At 34.6% G+C, this 23,522-nt stretch overlaps 1 protein-coding gene across 13 annotated transcripts in view; it reads left to right on the forward strand.

Moving 5' to 3' along the window:
- LOC149774308 (E3 ubiquitin-protein ligase HUWE1-like) overlaps positions 1–23,522 on the forward strand; it is a 292,364-nt gene that overhangs the window by 13,253 nt on the left and 255,589 nt on the right. For 11 of the 13 annotated variants that reach the window (XM_089945481.1, XM_089945487.1, XM_089945485.1 and 8 more), the window contains exons 3-11: positions 6,288–6,386; positions 6,979–7,098; positions 9,506–9,666; positions 10,129–10,288; positions 14,086–14,160; positions 15,024–15,140; positions 15,739–15,838; positions 16,714–16,814; positions 19,454–19,515. In XM_089945481.1, coding sequence (XP_089801607.1) covers positions 6,288–6,386; positions 6,979–7,098; positions 9,506–9,666; positions 10,129–10,288; positions 14,086–14,160; positions 15,024–15,140; positions 15,739–15,838; positions 16,714–16,814; positions 19,454–19,515 — 995 coding nt within the window. The remainder of the gene's footprint in view (positions 1–6,287; positions 6,387–6,978; positions 7,099–9,505; positions 9,667–10,128; positions 10,289–14,085; positions 14,161–15,023; positions 15,141–15,738; positions 15,839–16,713; positions 16,815–19,453; positions 19,516–23,522) is intronic. The other 2 variants (XM_089945486.1, XM_089945494.1) reach the window with 1 other exon arrangement.

A 23,522-nucleotide genomic window follows, 5' to 3' on the forward strand; every position in this document is an offset into this window, starting at 1 on the left:
TTTCCTTTATCCTCATTTGCGCTTCAGAGACCCCCAAATTTTTCATTTGACCCCCAGTTTTGATACCAAAGTTTTTAACTCAGTCTTGCACCCCTAGGGGATACACTGTGAGGCTATTCGTAGGGAAATGAAAACGTGAGCAAATTAAAAAGTTTCATTCTTGCCACCTTCATTTAACTTGACGACCATATATCATTCAAAAGCATAACTGTTTTTTTTGCAAACAGGAAACATTCTTGTCACAATAAATATATTCCAATCACTATGTTAAATGAAACAATGTTTTTATTGAGTTTGTTGCCAACTTTCTGTGATCAAAAGTCTTTGGTATTGCATTGATCAAGGTTATGTGTTATTGAAGGCTCGACTAAAGGTGCTCTTTGAAGGACTCGCATGACAGGTTGTTATGCCACCACTGTGGTGGGGTGCTTCCAGTATTTTATTTAAATTATTATAGAAGTCCTACTTAGGCTCGATTTTGGTTGGAAGTTAAATGAGTGAAAGATAGATGTACAGCTCCAATCCCCCAGTCAGCAATGCCATCTGTTAACTCTTTACCTTCTGCAAGTACTTGCTGCCCTGGCTACTAAGCCTGATAAGCAGCCTGCCTTCTAGCAGCAGTTTGTAGGCTGAACCCCAGAGCATCATAATAGCTGACTGAGTGAGATCTTCTCGAGTTATTTACATTTTCTGTATCAATTTTGTCCCATGCAAACTATGTAATTTAATGAAAAATAAAACTTTAAACACTTACCAATGTTTTATGCCACTCATTTCCACCAACAAGTACATATAATCCACAGGAATCAATGTTTACATTCACATACTTATAATAAAAAAAATATATCTCAATACACCGCTCCCTCGATAACTCGGGCCCAGATAACTCGCAATCCCGCTTATAACGCGGTGTCCATCTTGGCTCCCGATTTTTTCCAGAGAAAATGTATTTAAAATATCTTTAAAATATGCTGAACATGAAAAAATTACGATAAGAATTGATAAATTAAACATGATACATTACTTATTTTATCATCGAAAATGGTGATTAATGCCCGTAAAAATAAAATCAATATTTTGAAATTTGCAAGTTCTAAAGAAGAATTAATTTCAGAGATCTCGCAAACGCTTAATTACGTGTATTTGGATGCCAATTTTTGATCTGGGACGCAGAAAATCACTGAGGCGGGAGTCCTCCGTACACATGTAATAGGTGCTCAGGAAAATTCAAAGATTTGCCGGTCCTGTTTCAGCCACCTGCTTTGTGGGAAAATGTGTTGATCAGTTAACTGTGCCGATATTTACAATGACAGAATTCAGTGACTGAAAGACTCTTTGATGTACTGTTGCCATTTTATAAGAGTACATTAAAAAAAAAAAAAGAACATGATGCAACAGCTAGGCGGCTAGTTCAAAGACTTTGACTAGCGGCCGAGTGAGAAAATGTACTGATATTTAGTGATTGACTTCAGAGACAGAAAGACCCAGTTTTAAAATCCTAGCGAGACCTCTGTTTAAAGATATCATATATTATGTAAGTTTTTATGATAAATAGTTGTCAGTATACTGTAAATAAACAGTCTGGTGAAGTAGCGATCAATGAAAACTTCTGGTAAATGCTAACAGGTGGCAACAGAGAATGAAATAAACACCAATTAAACGTCTTCCTGTGTGAAGTCACGTTCTAATCCTTTAATTCCGTTTCAGTGTAAACATTATAATCACAACATATTCTGTTCATTGAAAACATGAAAAGAGTCAATCGACCGTCACATCGAAACCCATGAGTACTTCTTTGAGAACCTAATTACATGTACATGCTGGCTTTGTTTTGATCGACAACTTGGGGAAGTGTTTGTTGCATTTTTAAAAAATCGATTACAAGAGACCTCGGGTGCTGGATTATGGGTCTTGGAGCTGCCTTTGACATAAAGCAAAACAGTAACAGAGACAACGACGATGATAGTGTCTTTGAATGTTTCAGTGAAACTGATGTCATTAATGCCGAGGCTGTTTGGGAGAAATTCGTACACTCATGGTCCTGAGATGGGCATTTCTTTTGATGATATGGAGGAGTGGATTTGTGCTGACAATGATTGTCCCACAGCCGAATACATGTCAGATGAAACTATAATTATTTCTATAGTGAACAAATTTGCAGCAGAAGACGATTCTAACTGGAGTAACACAAGTGTTGAAAGTGATGCAAATGCAGATGTTGCACCCCCCCACCCCTCTGCACAGGAAGCAATCAAATATTTTGATATTGCCATAAGGTGGCTGGAGACCCAAAATGTTGACTACGTAAAGCTCGTGCAGTTGAGAAATCTGAGGGATTTTGCTTGGCGGCAGAGAAACCAAGGAGTAACACACACACACAAAAATAACTGATTTTTTCAAAAAGTGAATTGATATTTGTCAAGCGTGGCACAAACGGCAAGTATTAACTTGTTCTAATTTACGTTTTACATTTGTAGACCAATTAAATATGTCTGTACTGATTAACCCTTGTTTTTTTTGTTTTCCATTTTACTTCTGTCACATTCAGAAATATTTATCTATCTATCGTTCGATCGACACTGTTTCTCGAAAAGAGTCGATCTTTTGTATATAAAAAAAAACGTCTAATTTGGATCAAACAATAAAACTACAATGTATCCAATTCAACATAAAAATTAGTGAAGTGGTACACATGTTAAGCGAACAGAAACCACGTGGAATAATGTTTTCGATGATCGCCTCAATATACTGTAATTTATCCTGAAATTAATGTTTTCCTATGAGGAAATAATAAAGTACACCGTTATGAAGAGATATTTATTAATATTTAATCTCAGAACGATTATAAAGTGAGTATTCAACAGTATAATCTGCCTACCCCCTCCCCCACCCCTTTATTTCTCCATTATGTCGTCAATCACTTTATTGGTTTTGGGCTTATTTTATAGGTGCCTCGATAACTCGCGCCTCACTTATAGTGCCGTCGATGTTTCTGGACCCCGATGTGCGCGAGTTATCGAGGGAGTGGTGTATAATCGTGTTTAAAATGTATATTAGATTACTTTATCACCACTATTTTGCACACCAATGTGTCCACCATTTTATTGCAGATTTGGTAATTTTTTATGATACTGCCTGAAGCACGTAAAAAGAAATCTATCTCCCTTGTATTTTCTTATAAAATAAATGCTGGTCCTGAAACTGCTGTAAAGTCATCCACATTTATCGGTCTCATGTGTTCCGACCAGATTTGATTGTCTCGCATTTCATCCTCAGATTCAGATAAATCTGAAATGTCAGGTGTCAAAACAGGACTTATACTAATGTCCAATCCTTCATCTTGAATCTGGTTAAAATCAATATCATAACTTTCAAATCCTTCAAAACTTCCATCAGAATCGTCGTTGGAATACATGAAAGTTGACATTTTGTTTTACTGTCACCATTGACCTCGTTTTCAATAGAATTTCCCGCTTATGTGCTGTAAAACTACTAATAGAATACGTTCATCATTTTATGTAAGGACTATTTTCATTGGCTAAATATTATAAAGGAGAACATGTTTATAATTTCATCCAATACAAAGCTTTAATATGAAACGTGTATATGCGTATCTGGGGTTGACCAACCCTTGGCCGGAAACGCATGTATGAGCCAGCCGGGACAGAGAGAGTATTATTAGCAGCTTGTATATGCGTCTCTGGGGTTACAAGGCTATTTTTATGGTCGCATATATGCGTTAGCAAAAGGTAAAGGGTTAAATGATTGAATATACAAAAAAGTGCAAAATTCAATGAATACCATATTAATAACAGTTCAATAGTCAAATGATTAAATTTTCCCAAGTACTCTTCTTCTGCTTGACCCTCCCTGTGATAGCCTATTGCATCACTTCATTAGTAGTGTGAGATAGTTTTCCAACTGTCCTTGTATTTTACTCATCTGTGTGTTCTCCTCTTCTATTCCTCCAATTCCTTCTCTTTCTCACAAATTTCTCCAAATTCCTTCTCCTCTCGATTTCTATATCATCCTCCTCCTTCACCACTTTCTCCTCCTCGACCCTATAATATGACTAGACTTGTTGACTCTGACTGCTGCTAGTAGCACATCTGTCTCCCCTCTTACAGATTTGGGATTTAATTGAAGGACGGTACAATATTTTCCTTAGCCCTCTCATTTCACACTACACCCAGCCTATCATCAGATAATGGCTATTAAATTTCGAAATACTCATATGTTCTTGTACAGTAAAACAGTGTCATAATAAAAGCATGGTATCATTTACTTCTCGTACATCAATAAATTGCGTCACGTCAGTGCATTTTCCTAATCTCATTATACTAAACAATATCACAGCAATCAGATGCATTTCTTTACATTGCAACTTGTACAAAGTACACAAATGGCCATGCTGATAAATCCATACATCCATATTTACTAATCTTGCACACTTCAGCCATTTTCCAATCATTTGTAAAATCTAACATATCACATGAATAAATGCACTAGTTTACTACGAAGTAAGCTGATATCAAATTACAATATTAATTCTGACCACAAGCTAATTCTCTACATAATACTCAATTATGCCTGTAAATGAAAACAACAAAAGTAATTCCACATACTTAGCGATCATAGTAATATAGTATACATACTACACACAATTACATTTACAGTGCTGTAATATTCTGATGAATCGAGCAACTAAATTACTGACCTTTACGAAGCTTTGTGTTTCCATAGAATCTGCGCTCTAAGTTTTACCGCCAAATTATGAGTGGCTCATAGTAACCTTACATTGCTTGGGAATATTCCTTAGCGAGACTAAATTTTCCCTTGATAGTTAGAAGTCATAATTCGGATCGAAATTGTTATCACATCCTGTCTCAATTCCAATTGGATGTCGTTTTGATTTGATGTCCTTTTCGCTCTCTGCCCATGTGGGGATGGATTTAGAACATGCCCCATTCCTTGTGGGTTCCTCTTATCTTAGGACAGAGCTGTAACATAGGTGGAAAGTTGCTCGATCTAATGCCTGTGCCGATTCAAGATGCCAGATCTTCTCTCTGGTCATGGTAACCTTTGCTTAAGTGGTCAACTCTAGCCTGCTGGTATGTTCAGACATCAAAATATGGCTTTTAATAATACCTTAGTTTATACACGACTTACAAACTGGGGCTGAGCAAATGTGACAAGGACCAAACATACATCTGTTATTGCTGCTGCAAAATCAAATAATTGTAAAACATTGACTGAGACAGAATGTTTTTCATTTGCTTATATATACAATGATCAGTGCTATAAAGGTAATCAGTTTTCTTTTAAGTTTCAGAAAACAATTGCCATTGTCTGGTCGATTGTAGCCATTCCCGTTCCCAATTTCTGAGGTGGGCGTTTGTAGCTAGTCAGTTAGCATGACTATTTGGGTTACATTACAGCACAGAGTACTAAGGCCAAACATCAGCATAAGTGGATTATGATATGACATTGCCATGTTATGGTGGTTTGTCAGTATGAATAAAGGATTTGTTTATGTAACAAAAGATTCCAGTGCAATTTATTTCCAAGTTTGCGGTGTACTGTCATGGTGTGTTTGAATTTCTCAACTCCAAACCCAAGACTGTATACAGTTTTTAACAGCCAAAAATGTAGTTGCCCAAATGATCGCCAGGTGGTAGATTTTGTCGCCAAAAAGGAACAAAAATCGCAATTTGAGACATCGGTGAAGCCCAGCACAATCACTGCATAATATTCAGACTTTGATTTCCGAGTTGAATATTTTCCTTAATATATTTGCTCAAATGTTTATGAAAACAGGCAATCAGACAAAGTGGTACTTTCCAGACACAGCATTGTCTGCCATCATATTCCCTGACAGGTTCAGTCCAAATCGACAAATCATTTTTTTATTCTAATGTGCAAATTTCTTGAGGTAAGAAACAGTTTAGCCAAGGAAATTGAAAGTCCAGTTATATTTCATCACATTTATGACCTGGAGCATCTTCTGTTTTGTTGCTATAATCCAAAAGGTTGCAACATAGTGCAGAACTGTAAAGGAAAATAAAAAAATTAAGTATCTAAAGTTCATTTTGACTTTTAACAAAGCAGACTTATTTTAGGTTGAGAACTGGTCAGGAATGTTTTTTCTCAGTAAGATTCAGCATTGCTATCTATTATATTTGTTTTTTGTTTATACAACTTGAAAATATTAATAAATCAATATGGACAGACTGAACAATTGACCATTGTCTTTCTAAGTATTAGATAATTTACAATGAATATTTCAGCCTGTGGACTGTAGACCCTTAATAGAGCGCCTGAAGGGCACCACAGAGAGCAGCCTTTTTGAAGAAATCCAGTCTGTTAAGACATGGACATACGGCAAAGTACGTATTTAAAGAAATGTCTATGAAATTATGCCAGCTTGGAACTTCTTTAAATTAACGTGTGATTATTTGTTTTTGTTCTGATATTATTGAAAGTAGTAATGTTTAATTCCTTCTTAAAGTGAACAATATATGGTTATGTACTGTTTGTAACAAGTAAGAGGTTTTAGTACAATGAATCAATCTTTGTATCAATTTTTAATGTGGAAATAAAGAGGGCATTTATCATGTGAATTTCAAGAAGGCATGTTGTGTGTGTATATATTCTCAGTAGTGATATTGTTTATTGCAAGGGATGAAATAATTTGTTTAGTGCCTTGTTTGCTTGATGCATATTTTGTCTCAAGATTTACAGCATGCTTATTTTTTCCACTTCGGAAACAGTGGAACAATTAATAATTTGCAATCACAAGTTCTACATGCATAATTTATCATACAATAGCTGCACTTTAAAAATTGCCTGTAATATTCTTTTCCATGTGAATTATTGTCCAAAGTTCTTTGTAATATGGAAGAATTTTAAACTTAATGTATGTGTATATGAAAGTAGGTACCACTTAAATTGTATGCTAGTTTGTGTTACACATTTTAGTGTGAACTCTACCACTGGGCAGATGTCCTGGATATATTTGATGATGTCCTGGAGAAAGCATGTAAAAAGGAAAGTGACAGCAGCTGGACCCTGGCATGTGATGTCCCAGCTAATGATGATGTAAGTCGTTTGAGTAGCGCGGTAATTGCATGGATTTTTTATTTCAGTAAATGTTTTGTTCTAGCAGTTGTTCAGAAGTGTAATACTGTTTTTATAAAATGATTTGTGTCGAGATATTTGTTAAATCCATAATTGTTTAACTGGTTCAGAGGGAATGCATTTTCATTGTCACAGACAAGCTGTAGAGATGTCAACCATTCTTGATTTTGCAGAATTATGACAAATTTATTATGAAAATTCTGCATTTTTAATTATATATATATACATTTTTGAATAGGAGTTTTCTATGTGGACACTGGAGGGAAAGAGTATCTGTACCAGTTTAGACTGATACATGGTTTGTAATTGTAAAACCTAGAATGTAAGCAACATAAAAGCAATTTTGTACTGATGTGAAAAACTATTGTTTTGTTAATGTTTTGCTATAATATTGAAGGTGGTTATGGATACTGGAATTGGAGGAATGGTTTCATCATACTTATTCTCATGGATATTAATTGTAAAAGCGGGTTTATTAGAGGGTGCAGTATGCTTTTATGGAATTTGTTCCTTTTAAAGTTTGTATTCATTCCAATAATTTTGCATTCCTAATAATCGAGCTCAGGCTAGGGTGTCACTCAAATAAAAGATTCCACTATTTTAGAAAAGGCTGAGGATGGGTGGGTTTGTTTCTTTTTTTTCTGACCAATCCAGTTTTTAGCCTGCCACAGAAAAAATGATTTCCAGATTTCTGAATGTGGTTAAAAGAGTTAATTCATAGGTTACAGTATTAGACATCAAACATATCAGAATGCTTACAGTTTCACCCAAGTACCAGCTGGATTAGAAAGCATGATTCAGTGATGTTTGCAGGGAGGCCATGGAAATATTTTTCTTTGTGCAATTAAATTTGCCAAATAAACAATTTTGTAACCACTTTATCGGCCATAGGAGCCATTTTATGCCATGATGCAGAGACTTAAATAGATGCATAATATTATATTAGCCCTATGTTTATGTTATATAAACATGGCAATAAAAGTTTTTATACATTTTCATTACTTTTCAATGCAGAAGATTAATTATTTATAAATATAAGAATACCATTACATACACGTGAAGTTCACTGTATAGAAAGTGAAAGGCAAGAAGGAATAATGATGCTTCTTTAAAACTGATAATGCATAATACTGCTTAGTCTTTATGAACAGTGTCACTGGCACTTCATCAATATCCACCTCATTCTTAAATGCCGTCTTGAAATACAAATTCTCAGCATTGGGTCCATCAGTAGAAATTCTCATACCAAAGACTTCTAAAAATGTTACTAACAGCTGCCTCACTATGTGCTCAGCATTAAGAGGTTAGTGTTAGGACTGGTCAGCCTGGTGTCATGATAATGTGAGTGGGTGGGACAACATGCTGCATGTCTGCGGCATGATGCCCCAGTGCTAGGCATCACTATAAACTGCCACACTGCAGACATCGTTAGCGATATGACTGAAAAATTGTTAAAGTTACAGTAAAATCTAAATCATACTATAGAATTTCGTAAGTTTGTTTTCATGGCATATTCTGGTGACTGACCCCCTCTCACAGTCTGCAGTTGAAATAGGGGCAACAAGTAACCTGGAAGCTGCCACAGATGCAGCTGATATAAATCTGTTTTTTAGAGCTAGATTAGCCATATTCTTTATGCTTGATAAGACTTATAAAGTACATTTTTCATTGATATAAGTGACTCTGCCCCTTTACAGTCGATGACTGGCATCCTTGTATCAGTATCCTATGTTTCTTGATTAAGTTCAGACTAGAAAAGCGTGTGATCTTAGTAAATAATCCCTAAAACACTAAGCAGTCTCAAGTGCGTTTCACACTCAAAGTTTGCAGTAAACAGAAATTAACGTGCAAATTACACCAAATCTTTTTCTGACCTGTTCAGTAATAGAGTATATTTCCTGGCCATTCCTTATTTCCTACTAATCACATTTAATTGCTGAGGACTAATTGCTCATTGGGATATCCAATATGGCTACCAGTGGCAGCCATTTTAAAAATCATGTTATAGCTCCTCCTGAATGGATGGTCACGTCAGCCTGAATTTTTTAAAATGTCTAATTGATCGTAAATAAAACAGATATTCCCTGGGCAAAGTGGACATCTTGAACAATCTTGTTAGCAATAATCCTCAGAAAGGGATGGCTGTAAAAGAAAATAGTTTTGTTAACAAACTATGTCTGTTGGAGTGTCTAAAAACTATCAGTTTCATTTTTAGCAGTTAAAACAGAAATGTTCTTGTCTTGGATTCTTGCACATTTTTGAGTGTCATTGCCATGTAGAGACTCTTGTTTGAAACAGATAAAACTAAAAGCATGTGTCTTGTAAGCTTCTGCTCACTAACAGCTCCATTTGAATTTACAATTTGCAGCTCAAACAGTTGCTGCTGCAGGTGTTACGTTTTACATCCCTGCTAATTGAACACAGCTTCTCTCGCCACCTTTACAACTCCATGGAGCACCTGACATCTTTGATGTCTTCCTGTGACATGACGGTCGTGATGGAAGTGCTCAACCTTCTCTATGTTTTCAGGTAAGGTGTGGTTTTTAATTTAATAAGATCCCTAAAATCTATGCTCGTTTCTTAAAAATTACCATGTAGTTTTAAATTTTATTATATTTAATCTCATCTCAGTGATCACCATGAATCCGTCATTTTATAATGCCGAGCCATGTTGCATTTTGTACATTTCAGCAGCCTAAGACACAAATTGTATCATGGCATTAGTGTTCCTAGATAGAGATACAAGGCACACACATTCAGTGGCTAATTAAATTTCTGTCTTTATAATATTGATTCCCACAAAGAAGTAAATAATGAATAAAAAAGTTGATTGATATTATTACAATATTTATCTTGTTGCTTCTTAGCCAGGAAAATAACGGACATCAACAGAAAGTATTAAAATAAAAGAAAGCATGTAAAAACTGACGAAAGTAATTTTATCTCCAACAAACATTGTCACATATGTATCGGTTCATCATCATTTTTCAGTAAAAGGTCCAATTTCCTGACACGACTGTCATCCGATAAGAAACAGCGTCTGATCAGCAGACTTACACACTTAGCAGAGAGCTGGGGAGGCAAGGACAATGGCTTTGGATTGGCTGATTGCTGCACTGATAAGCCAGTGTCAGTAAGTGATCTTCCATCAGTAAGTCATGTTTCAACACAGTAAAACTGAAGAATTATGAACAGAATAAGGCACGTGTACACCAGTAGCTTAAGTTCAGAAAGATCTTTAACATTTTTGTCCGAGTTTTGTTCCTGAAATTAAAAGTGGATAATGAACAGATGGATGAATGGAAATACATCTGGCTATAAACTTTTTCAAATTCTGAAACAAGGAATTGTTAATATCAAAAAAATCATCTAGACCAGAAGTCACATTTTGTTTTTTGAGCAGTTTTAATTTATGCTTCAAAAACTGAAGTATGAAAGATAGACAATACATATTTCTAAATCTCCCGCTTTTTTTTTTATGGGTTGTGGAGTTTTTGAAAAGGTGACATTCATACTACCCCAGCTTCCCCATATGCTATAATTTCAGGAATGGTAGAAACAGTGTTTCCCTCATTTGTGCATCAGAGCCCATCAGATTTGTAATTTGATCCACAGTCTTGTGCATATTTCTGACACCAAAGGGAATTTTTTACTTTCAGTCTTGCACCCCTAGGGGAAACTGTAGAAAGGAAAGGTTTCAATATTGATGTTTTGTTCCCTCTATTATTTACATAGCTTCTCAGGGATAACTCTAAAACCATTAATGTCATCTCTTTAAAACTTGGTAAACATGTTAAACTATTGGTCCAGATGTGCCTTTTGCCAACTACTTTTGATCAGTTTTGATATGCATCCAAGCTAGAAGACCATTTGTTATCTGTATGAAATTTGGTTAGTGGTGTGGATTTGCTTTTCTCTTTTCACAATTGTTAAGTTTCAGAATATTTTTTTTTGTTTGTTTATCTATCCATCAATCATTCAGATTTGATTCTGGAGAAAACTAGTTATGCCTATCATTTTCCTATGTACATTGTTAATAGAAACTTCATATTTGTCAGTATAGAACAGTCTCCATTTCTTACTATCATCCATGTAGAGATGTGAATGGGCAATCAGGTGGTGGACCATTGATAATCACCCTGGAAATAAAATGAGCCATCTGGTACATGTTGACCGTATACAGGTTTTCTACCAGTGCATGTGTCCCCATAAGTCCATGGCTTGTCAGGGAAGTACATGTACTCAGTTTATTATCAAGTTGACTGTCCTTTTGATTGATCCACAAATATCCATGTACTTGTTCAATGCGAAGGTCTGCCTCTTCAGTACATGTTTGGTCTTAATCTCTTGGCTTGTTCTCACATGACAACCCTTTGATTGAGCTGCAAGTGATACTTATTCGGTGGCAAGTAACGGGATTGTTGTTTGATCTTGCCACACAATTGACACATTCAGTTTAATAGATTTCACAAACTGTATGATCAAAGTGTTACAGAGACCAATCTTGTTTCCTACATAAGAACTTTCTTTGACAGTGAGGCCAAGGAAAGATAGTTGGACAGTATTTATGTTGTAATTGACCTGTAATTGAATTCATGGATTAATCATATAAATATATTTTAAATGTTAAGCATTGTGGATTTTGGTGGATATAATTGGAACAGATTGTAAGTTGTTAATTTATTTGTGACATATTCCACTCAAAATACAATTATATTTTACACAGTTAATTTTCCCATCTAATTATCCGTCCATCAGTTGGACTTATTTATTTTTCGAAATTGCAACTCTCATGACAAGTCAATCATTTGGAAGGGTCTGATTTGGAAAAAACACCGCCAACTTGTACCCTTTGACCACAGAAAAATATCCTTTTGCATACTGTTTGTGTCAGCATTGATCTACAATGAAGCAGTTCAGGTTTGTACTCATTTAATACAATTTCCCTTCGATCAGTTACCCAGGTAACTACTGATCATTAAGTTTAACAGGTACCTGGTAGATGCTTATGAAACTTTTTTTTGGCTGTACACCCATGTTTGATATATCTATATACAGTAACTCAGTACCTTCAGTTAAGTAATAGTCTCTTTATCAATATCTCCATAAAGCAGAAGCAGTAAATATTGGGTGCTGAAATTGGAACACTTCAATGTTCAGTCCACTTTTCCCACAAAGGTCTTGACTGAATATTCAGTTCACTGTGCATGCCTTTATCTTTCTACTTTGCATCCATTAGTTGCCAATTTTGCTTCTGCGCAACAACTCAATTTGTCTGCAAAGGCTGTCACATTTAACCATGTAAATGAGGTCGTTTTGCTTTGTGAACATAGACAAAACCTGCCTTTTTAAATAATAATAAATTGTTCAGCAGAATAACATAACTTTTTATTCTGATCTTATTCAAAATGTCTGAAACTAGGCTTGGAAAACGATCTCATAATTGTTGATGGCAGCAGCAAACAGCAAGCTAATTATAACATATGCAGACCTGCCAACCCATACAGTTTGACTGTCATACTGAAAGGATCCTGTAAATTTGGACATGTGGAATAATAGCAAAACAATTATGAAAGGATGATTGTTGCCATTAAATCCAGACACAGGCTTGTTTGAGTTTGATCAGGATCCGGATTTTGCATTAGATTCACTGGAGATTGTCAGGAAACCAGTATAACTTTACAGGCTAATCTCGGATGCTTTAATTTTTCATGACTAGTGTTTGCATCACCCAGCTATTATATACCTTTTCCTAAAAAAAATGGCATTCAATGTATGAAAACAAGCTGCTGTTGTAAAAGGAATATTAGGCTCTTAAACAATCTGCACATACATATGGAAAGAAATATGCAGATTTCATGTGGGGAAGCAGGAATGGTTTCATTTATGGTTATTAGACATAATGTGTATATGTACATCTCAGGATGGAAGAGATGATAGCCATTGCTATGTGAAATAAACCCATAGATTATGTCAAGTTGGGAGAATAAGCTAGAACTCCATGGGTTTGGAAAAAGTTTCTGAAACTACTGGAGATAATTAAGATCTAATTGTACTTCACAAACATTTTTGTTGAACCTAATGGTTGCCTTTGCTGCATCAGCCTCAAACCAATTTTGAATTGTTTAAATGCATATTTTCCAGTTTGACAATAGCAGGACAATATGTAGTGTTTTACCTTACTGTAAATTGGTTTAACTTAAAAATATTGATTGTCTTACCTAGAAAGCCTTTTTTAGGGTTCTCGGGTCTGACTAGACTTGACAGATTCCTTTTACTGGGGTAAGGACAGTGTCTATGACTAACTACTGGAAATACATTCAGAAGTTACATGAAAGCTAACACATGGTGCTTGTAAAATTCTAGATAACTGAATTTGCTTATAGCTGCATTCTGCCTATAGGTAATGTGATGGGCATTACTTTCTTTAGAGTGTATTTATAATTACATTTTGTAACTTGTGTTCTGCGTGTAGGAAATTTACTTACCAGGACCAACTCAGCTTAGCTGGATATGGAAGTTAAATTGAGTCTTGCATTAATCTTGATAATGCTTTGATCATTTGTGGACTCATTGGAGCAACAGAGAAAGTAGTTGTGTCCTATTCCATTTTGATAACATACATGTTACTTAATTTTAAATTCATTGTCATACGTGTACTGTTCCGATAGCAACTTTGTAATTTCTTTCGTCCCATGTGCAAGGCTAGAACTAGGCATGATTTGCACGAGACTAGAGAACATAAATGAGTAAACATATCTAGTTTCGATAAAGAAAACTGAACACCAAAGTGACTGAGATTCATGGAATGAATCAAAGATTAGGACATTCCCGTAGGCAGAGTAAACCAGAAAACATTGATACATTATCATATGCACATGGTGTTATGACCGTGGAAGGAATAATGAAGTGGTAACCCAAGGAAAGCTGACCTTTATTTGCTTTCAGAAATTCCCAGGCAGTGCCACGACACTACATTTTGAGTTCTACATTGAAAATGCTGATGAGAAAAGCACAAAGAAGGTAAGAAATATAATTTCAAGTGGGTATGACTATAACATTACCAAGAACAATACTGTAAAAGCTTGATTCGTCGTCCAAGTCCGAAAACTTTTGAATAAATATTTGTGTAATGCTGTGACAAGATAAAATGAATAACCTTGTCTTTACCACTCTGAATAAACTGTTTTTGTCAAGAATCCATATTTTTAAACCTAAATGAATAATACACTTGGTTTTGAAATGTAACCCACTGTTATAGAATGTATTGTAAAATTGCTCTGATAACTTAGGACTAGTCTGTCTATGCGACATGTTTTGTTAGATTACAATTTGTTGCTTGTTCATTTGGTTTCTCAAAAAATAGCCACACTTGTCAACATTGACCAGACTCCATCCCTGCCATTAAAGCTTTTCTTTTTGTATGTTATTTATACAAGATATATTTTACCTTTTACTGAATACATGTTGCATGCAGACTTGAATAATCCTTGAATCTGTGAGGTTCTTTTGAAAAGTTTTCTTTATTTTCACAACTTCTTGGATTTTTTGAAAAACTTGTGCCAATTTTTAAGTTTTAAACTGAATAAAATTTATCACTATTTAATTCAGACTTCTTATTTACATATTTTCCAGTATACAAGTAAAATTGGGTGGATCAAAAACCTACACCACCAGTTGTCAGATATATTAGCAGTTCTTTGCTATAGTCTATGCAGTTATCATTTTTTTTCTACTTTTGTACCTATTTATGTAGTAAAGTGTGTAAGAAGTTTAATTTCCATCAGAAAAATACCTTTTGAAATTTTTTAAAAGTCTTTGAAAACTCCTTGAAAAAAAAACTCCAGTGCTGTAGAAGCGATGTAATATTCAGGACTATTTTCCAGGGAATCTCCAATGCGATCACTTGTATTCATATTGACAATCTGGACCAGATCTATAAACTGCCAACAGAAATCATGGAAGACCTCCTGGTTCAGTTCAAAATACCTGAGGAAAAACAGGTACCATTTCAGTCCATGTCTCCTTCACACCTTGAAGATAGCTAATAAGCATATTGGTTCATAATAATGAAAGTCTCTGTTGTGGATCTTCACATGAAAAGTTCTGTCTTGTAAAGGCTTCATTATGATATATACCCTAGATCAGAAGATATGGTTGACTTAAGATTAGAATAGTTTTGCTGACAAATTCTAACTCTGTTTTGTTTCTCTCGATAAGATTTGTACATTACTTTTGTCCAAAAGATTTATGCACTAGTTCACTCCATAAAATGGTCGTTTTGTAGCAAATTTTTGAATCTTTGTTAGCTGCTGTCTTGATGTATATTACTTGGACATAAGAGATTTGTATTAACCTTTATAAGAAAAAGGAAATTTTGCTGTATCCCTGAAATGTGGGAAAATCTTTAGAGGGCATGAGGGCATAATTGTTTAAGGATTGCCTGTTTGTTATTCATTTTGTTTATATACAGTGTGTGTGTGTGTAGAGAGAGAGAGACACTGTTTGGGATGAATAATTTATTAAACTAATTTTGTATCTAAATGCATTTTCAGGTGATGGGATCTTTAACTAAATATAAAAACATTGCTTTCTTTTCAGACTTTGCTGTACACTCATATTCGACTAGCAAAATTATTCTCCAAGTATGAGTCTAGGCTGCAGTGTGTTCAGGCTCGCCTTCAGGCAATTGCAATATTAGGTAACAATTCATTTTCAGCCACACTATATATATAGAGAGAGAGAGAGAGAGAGAGAGAGAGAGAGAGAGAGAGAGAGAGTACACTGCAGTATTTCAGAACATTTTGCAATACATACCACTGTATACTGAACTATATTAGAAACACACAATTTAATGTTCAGGTGAAGGTGCCTTCCACTTTTTTTAAAAAAGGGTCAGTCTGTTGGTAGCTGGAAAAATACCTTGCTCTGATTTATGGCTAGAAAACAGCATATTATAGCCATTTATATTAATTGAAAAAATTGACCATCCTAATATTTAAAAAAAAAAATGTCCTTGCTCAAAAGAAAATTTCATCCCAGCTACACTACTAAATTAATTATTAAATTGTGGATACATTTTCTGTGTGTGTCAATAATTGTATAAGTTGTAATCTAAACACTAATAGTGGGATGATTAAGCTTACACTATCTTGGACACCTGTGAAAGGCATTATGCTGATGTTACAGAGCATGTTGTTTAAACCTTTTTAAATGCAAGTGCCCAAGGAAAAGAAGAAAGTACATTCCAGACATCAGAAGATAAGGTGGCAAGACTATCATAGCAAGTATGATTATCCCCTTGTCTTTTAGCATTACTAAAGCATCAAGTATTGTATACTAGTTTCGATGGGGAGGACACCGTTTTCTGCCCTTGGGATCCTAGGTGCAGCACTTGATATTTGAAGTAAGAATATGCAGCTCCATTTATAGCACAGTTATTAAATTGGTTTTCCATTCTTGGGGAAGGGCCTAGATTATGCTTTTTATTGATTCTGTTCTTGTGACTAACATGAATTCAGTATACTTCTGTAATGCAAATTCACTCCTGTAAAATTACATTTATTTTTATTTCAGTATATTCAAATGCAATGCAAGAAAATATGAATGCCCTGTTATATCCTGGATTTATAGAAGAACTAGTGGATCTAATTGAGCTCAAGGAAGCACATTTGGTGGTGAGTAACCTCTTTATTTACGCATGTTGTTGAGTTGATACATGTTGCTTCTGTTGATGTTTGGCTGGATCATAATTAATGTACATTTTAAATGCGTTGTCAACAGTTTTGACCTTGCTTAATAATACACTGACAGGTCCTGGTCTGTTCAGATACAGGGTTCGTACGGTCATTGAAGGTCATTGAGAAATGAACACCTCAATTCAAGGCCTTGAACGATATTATTTCACCTTAGGTCATTGAAACTCATTGAATTTTAGAGATTTTGTTGAAAAAAATAAAAAGTGATTAAAATTTTTACATTTTATAAAATGTTTATATTTTTGACATGTTTGCAAATTCCCAAAGTCCAGAAAATTGTGACTACATGTTAATTTTGATTTCAGTTTTTAATCAGCTTTTGGCATAATATCTTGAACATAAATATGTAATAATGAGGCTAAATCTATAAATAAAAAAATGGACAGTTCGTCTTAAATGAACATTATTCTAAATACTTTGAGCACAGTTACACATAGCCTTATAAGGGTTCAGATAAATTTAATAAATCTAAAATCAAAATTAAGAAGTAAATATATTGATTTAATCAAAATACCACTGAGCAAGGCGACTATGGCAATAATGGACTCAAAATCCTAATAGATCATTATTGGACAGATAGGAAATCTGGCACAGTAGAAAGTTAAGCACTGATTAAAGAAAGTGAAACATACGCAGAGTTTATGTTAGTGAAACTTACTTTGGAGCCAAAGTATCTAAAAGAAATTACCTATGAGCAGTGAAAAAATGTAATAAATAAACACAAGGAGCAGTTTCCTAACTTTTTCCAGCTGGATAAGCAAGCTGTGTATATGCCCTATCAGTAGGAGCATCTAAGCACAGAACAATATTCATAAACTGGTGAAGAACAGATTAAGCTTAGAAAAATCAATAGATTAAAGTGTATACAAGCAGAAGCAATATTTTTTAAAGCTGAAATAGGTATATAGTGAAATACGGTCATTTCCTTCTCCCTCCTTTTTGTTTTCCCCCTCCCCCTTTTGGTAAAACGTGGGTCCCTATTAGTAAAATCCTGTCAGCATCTTTAAAGTGAAAGCACTGGAGTTGCAGCTGAAGAGCAATGTATAGAAGCTAAAGAGCAATGACTTTCTTTTTAAATATCGTTTGCCTTTCATATTACATTTATTTATTTCTGTATTGTTTTTGTATTTGTTTCTTGTATTTAAATTAGTAACTGAAGCAGAACACTTGGTGCCATGAGTAGCCATTGAAAACTGGTCATTTGAAAAGTCATTGAATTTCAGCTCTTCTGATCTTATGAACTCTGTTGTATTAGCTTGAAGACCCCACTGTCCAGACAGATCTTGGTCTATTACAATTGTAGTTTTATGCCAGATTTGCACTTGCTAAGTCAGAATCCTGTTCTCTGCTTTTTATACTTTTAAAGGTAAATGTTGGTATTGTACTTGATTTTAGGCATTGAGTATCTTCAGCCTTTATCTGTACGGACTTGATTATTAGGTATTGAGTACAATCTTGTATCCATATTATTAGGCATTGAGTTTTGTATCTGTGTAGACTTGATTATTAGGCATTGGATATCTACAATCTACAACCTTGTATCTGTATGGACTTATTAGGTATTGAGTATCTACAGCCATGTATCTTTATTGACTTGATTATTAGGTATTGAGTATCTACAGCCATGTATCTTTATTGACTTGATTATTAGGTATCGAGTATCTACAGCCATGTATCTTTATTGACTTGATTATTAGGTATTGAGCAACTACAACCTTGTATCTGCATTGAATTATTAGGCATTGAGCATCTACATCATTGTATCAACTTGGTTTGTTCATTCATCGTTGTAAAATTGTTTGCATTGTGGGGAATCTTGTATGTTTTTACTGGTAATTGAGCTGATGCTGTTTTGTAGACAACTGGGAAAAGTTTCCATAATAGCCATTTTCATCTTTTATGCTGATATTTTGTATTAACTGAATTAACACTAAATGTTCGCATAAGAAATGAAAATGGAAAAATGATAGATTTTCACATTACGACTAACATGTTGTTATGTAAATAGCATAAAACGGCTATGTGTCAATTCCTTTGTAATTATTTTGCGAATATATGATTGAAAATACTTTTCCTGTTTTTATCTCCAAATCCTTATTTTGTTTTCCCATCTTTCATCGTGATTTTCGTTCTACTCTGCTATTTACTGTTGCTATTATTATTTCATTTGAGCCATATTCATTTCAGTGCACATTTGGGATATATCATGATCACATTTTGTATATCAACTTGTACAACTTCTGCTTTTGGATTCTATCATGTAATGGAGCCATTGGGCCAATTAGGGTAAGACTAGAGCTTTTAGCACCCCATTTGAAAATTGTAATGCTCTATCATGTACATTTCCATAGCATTCCTACATTGTGTCAGTAGCATTCCTGTCTTGTGTCCTGCCTATGGTTGGAGTCGTGGGGTAATGGGTTTGTGTCCGTTTCTAAAGATAAATATATATTGACAGCTTGTCTACGGGGACAGGTGGTAAGAGTAAGGTTTATCTTTTTTGGTTCATGTTTTATATATATGTATAAGAACTTGAACGTTTATCTTTCTTTACACAGGAAATAAAAGCAGCTTCCCTTAGAACATTGACTTCAATAATTCACTTGGAGAGAAATCCAAAGTAAGTTCTAGCTGTTACTGTATGTCTTCATCTGTTTATATGCCTATTTGTCATTTCCTATATCTCTTAGTCGACCTAATTTCGGACACATCAACACACACACAATGACAAGATATGAATTTGGTTAATTTGCCATTTTGTTGAGCCTGCCATAGGGAAAGCTCACTATAACAATTATTTTTCCATCCATTTGCATGTGTCTACATCTGTATGTCTGTCCACACCATTACATAAGAGCAGTGTTTAAGTTTTATGCTTTATAGCAAAAGAAAAGATGGGGTTGACAAAAATGGAAATCATTAAAGTGTAAATGCATTATGTATCTTCAGCCTTGTATCTAAATGATTTTGGTTGATCGTTTAAGAATGCAATATAAATATGCAGTGATTGGCATCGTTGGGATTGTTACCTATATGTAATTTTCCCTGGTATTGTAGCTGGGACATCACAGTTCATTAGTGTTTTGTTTTTGTTTTTTCATTCCTGGCATTTGTTATAGAGAGGGCATATTGTATCATCCTTTTCCATATATCAATCTTGTTGCCTTGATGCCTTGTCCTGCTAAAAATGGATTGTGTTTTGATTTACTGAAAACATAACAATGAAGTTGGCAGAATGTATATTACTTACAGGGGTTTAAAGTTGCAAAAATAAGGCAGACTCTTAATCCAGTTATCCTTTCTTCTGTCTTTTTCTTAGCTGTCAGGTTTTGTCACTTGATTATTACTGGCTATTATTACCACTGATAATAATTACAAACCTAACAGCTGAGAAGTGCAAGATTATTTAGTCAGCTTAACTTCGGGTTGCCTCAAATTAAAAATAGTATGATACACTTGCTGTCTTTTCTGTCAAAGGGATAATGACTATTGCCAGTCAATTGTGTAATGAGCACACTTACTTTCTAAATACGGGATTTCATGTGCAAATTAATTTGAATATGGTATAGTTGCCACTGAAGGAATATGTTTTGAAAACTGCAGAATGTCTCACCCTAATAGATATGCATTGAGTATCTTCAGTCTTGTATCTAAATGATTTTGGCTGATCGTTTATCAATGCAATATAAATGTGCAGTGATTGGCATCGTTGGGATTGTTACCTATTTGTAATTTTCCCTGGTAATGTAGCTGGGACATCACATTTCATTAGTAACTGGTTTTTACATGCCTGCCATTTGTTGTAGAGGGCAGATCATGTCACCCTTTTTAAAATATCACTGTCATTGCCTTTATGTAAGTGGATTTGGACCTACTAAAAATGGATTGTACTTTGATCTACCGTAAACAGATAAGGATAAAGTTAGCAAAGAAGTATATTGTTTTTAGGGATTTAAGGAGTTAAATATCACTAATATTTCTTGATTTGTAAATTGACATTGACGTCTATTAAATCATGCAAAATAAGTACATGGTTTTAATATATACAAAGAGGCAAGTTCTTAATCCAGTTATCCTTTCTGCCATATGATAATAATAAAAATTATAACAGCAAACAGCTGAAAAGTGTTTGGCCCAAATCAGCCTGAATTTGTTTCACATCGAAGTAAAAATGGCATGATAGACTTGTTGGAGTTTCTGGTATAGGTTATGATATGTATTTGGAAGAGAATTAGACCATAACAAGCTCAGTTCCCTTCTAAACACAGATCATTTGTTGCTGCTAATTAGTTTGACAGTGGTATAGTTATTGATGAACATGTTGTGAAAAGTGCAAAACTTCTTTCTTATGTAAATGCATTGTGTATCTTCAGCCCTGCATCTGAATGATTTTGGCTGATCGTTTAACAATGCAATATTAACATGCAGTGATTGGCATCGTTGGGATTCTCATCAATATGTGATATTCCCTGGTATTGTAGCTGAAACATTGCAGTTGATAGCATTTTGTTTTTAAATGCCTGGCATTTGTTGTCAGATAGTGTCACCCTTTTGAATATATCCATCTCTTGTGGCTTTGTCGCAAGTTCATGGTACATATTCTTGGTTCTGCTAAAGCAGATTGTTTACAACTATTGTTCTGGGATTTTGATTTACTGTAAACAGATGTGGATCAAGTTGGAAAGCTCCACAAAAACGTATATTACTTGTATGGGTTTACTGAGAGATCTCCCAAATATTTTTTGATTTGTACATTGACATTTTTTTAGGTACATCATGCTAGAAAATTTCAGTTTATTAGTGTTTTTGTTTTTACATATCTGGCATTTATGGTAGATATCAGATAGTGTCACCCTGTTGAATATACCGATCTCTTATTGCCTAGACTTGGCCCAGCTAAAATGGATTGTTTACAATAATGTTCTGGGATTTTGATTGACCATAAAATGGATATAGTTTTAAAACTTCACAAACATGTATATTGTATAGGTTTACAGAGAGAAATCTTGCAACTATTTTTTTATTTGTAAACTGACATTTGTTACATTATGCCAGTAAAGTACGCAGTTATTAGCCATACAAATCGCTATGCTCTTAATCCAATTATCCCTTTTGTTCAGAGTTTTTAAGATTCAGGTTTTGTCACTTTATTTTTACTGGCTATTATTACCAGTGATAATACAGATTACAAAAGCTAACAGCTGAAAAGTGTTAGGGTCAAGTCAGCTTGACTTTGGTCACCTTATATAAAGTAAAAATAGCATGATAAACTTGTTACCTTTCTGTTATATTTTATTTTATGAAACATATTTGAAATGGAATTGAACTAAAAACCATTCAGCTACATAACAAGCTCACTTCCCATGTGAACACAGATAGTTTCATGCCACGAATTTGTTTGGCATTGTTATCGTTAACAATAAAGGTTCCTAATGAAGGAACATTGTGTGAAATGTATAAAATATTTCCTTACAATGTTGTTGTTGTGGGGTTTAACGCCATTTTTCAGGACACAATAGGCTATACGTGGTGGCCAGTATTAATGGTGGTGAAAAAAACCCGGAAAGAACGACTGACCCACGAGAAGCTACTGGCAAGCTTTCTCACATACCCACATTGGCTGAATCCGAGACTCGAACCAGCACAGACAGACGAGATGGCAGTGATCCGTAACAGAGAGCGCTTTATACCACTCTGGGCCCTCTCCTTACAATGTAAATGCATTGTGTATCTTCAGCCTTGTATCTAAATGATTTTGGTTGATCGTTTAACAATGCAATATAAAGACACAGTGATTGGCATCGTTGGGATTGTTACCTGCATGTAATTTTCCCTGGTATTGTAGCTGGGACATTGTAGTTTGTAGCATTATTTTTACATGCTTGGGATTTGCTATGGAGGGCAGATAATGTCACCAATTTTAAAATATCAATCTGTCATTGTCTTTATGGAATTACAGCTGTCAAAATTTTAGAAAACTTATGCCAATTACTCGTCAGTCCTTATGATCTATTGCCTTGGTATCTGATCAAAGGGAAATCATATTGTTTACAAACTTAAGTGTGCTTTTTAAAATTTAGAGTATCTAATATTTATCACGACCTAATGTTGTCTCTATATATTTCATGAATTACAGCATGTATAAAAATGATACATTTATTTTTGCTATTAACCTGGTTCTGCAGATAGTCAAAAAATTTGTCACAAATGGAAACATCCAGTTGGATAGAACCAGAATACAAGCACAAAATATACTCACAAGTTATTTATATTCAACACTCACGTTAACTAGTCTACGTATTTTGATTTGTCCTTTTTCCTGATATTTTTTGTGACGTTCGAAACGATCCATCTGCTCAGACATTTTCCGTCATATAACATCCCAAACTTGCACAGTAGAGCATTTCTCTATCTGGTGCCATTTTCTTTAAAAGTATATACTGGTCTTCTAACTAACAAGTTTATCAATATAATGAATGTGACGCAAAATTGATATTTAAAGAAACTCGTCAGTTTTCTTGGAAATGGGTTATATACAATTGCTATAAACAGCAATTAAGGAAAGTATGCTTACGCTATTGTTGTGCAGCAGTCATCTTTTTTAAGAATATTCTCAAATTTAAATGA

The sequence above is a fragment of the Sinohyriopsis cumingii genome, unplaced genomic scaffold (assembly GCF_028554795.1).
Source record: "Sinohyriopsis cumingii isolate HCF-2022 unplaced genomic scaffold, ASM2855479v2 utg000349l, whole genome shotgun sequence".
Classification (NCBI taxonomy): domain Eukaryota; kingdom Metazoa; phylum Mollusca; class Bivalvia; order Unionida; family Unionidae; genus Sinohyriopsis; species Sinohyriopsis cumingii.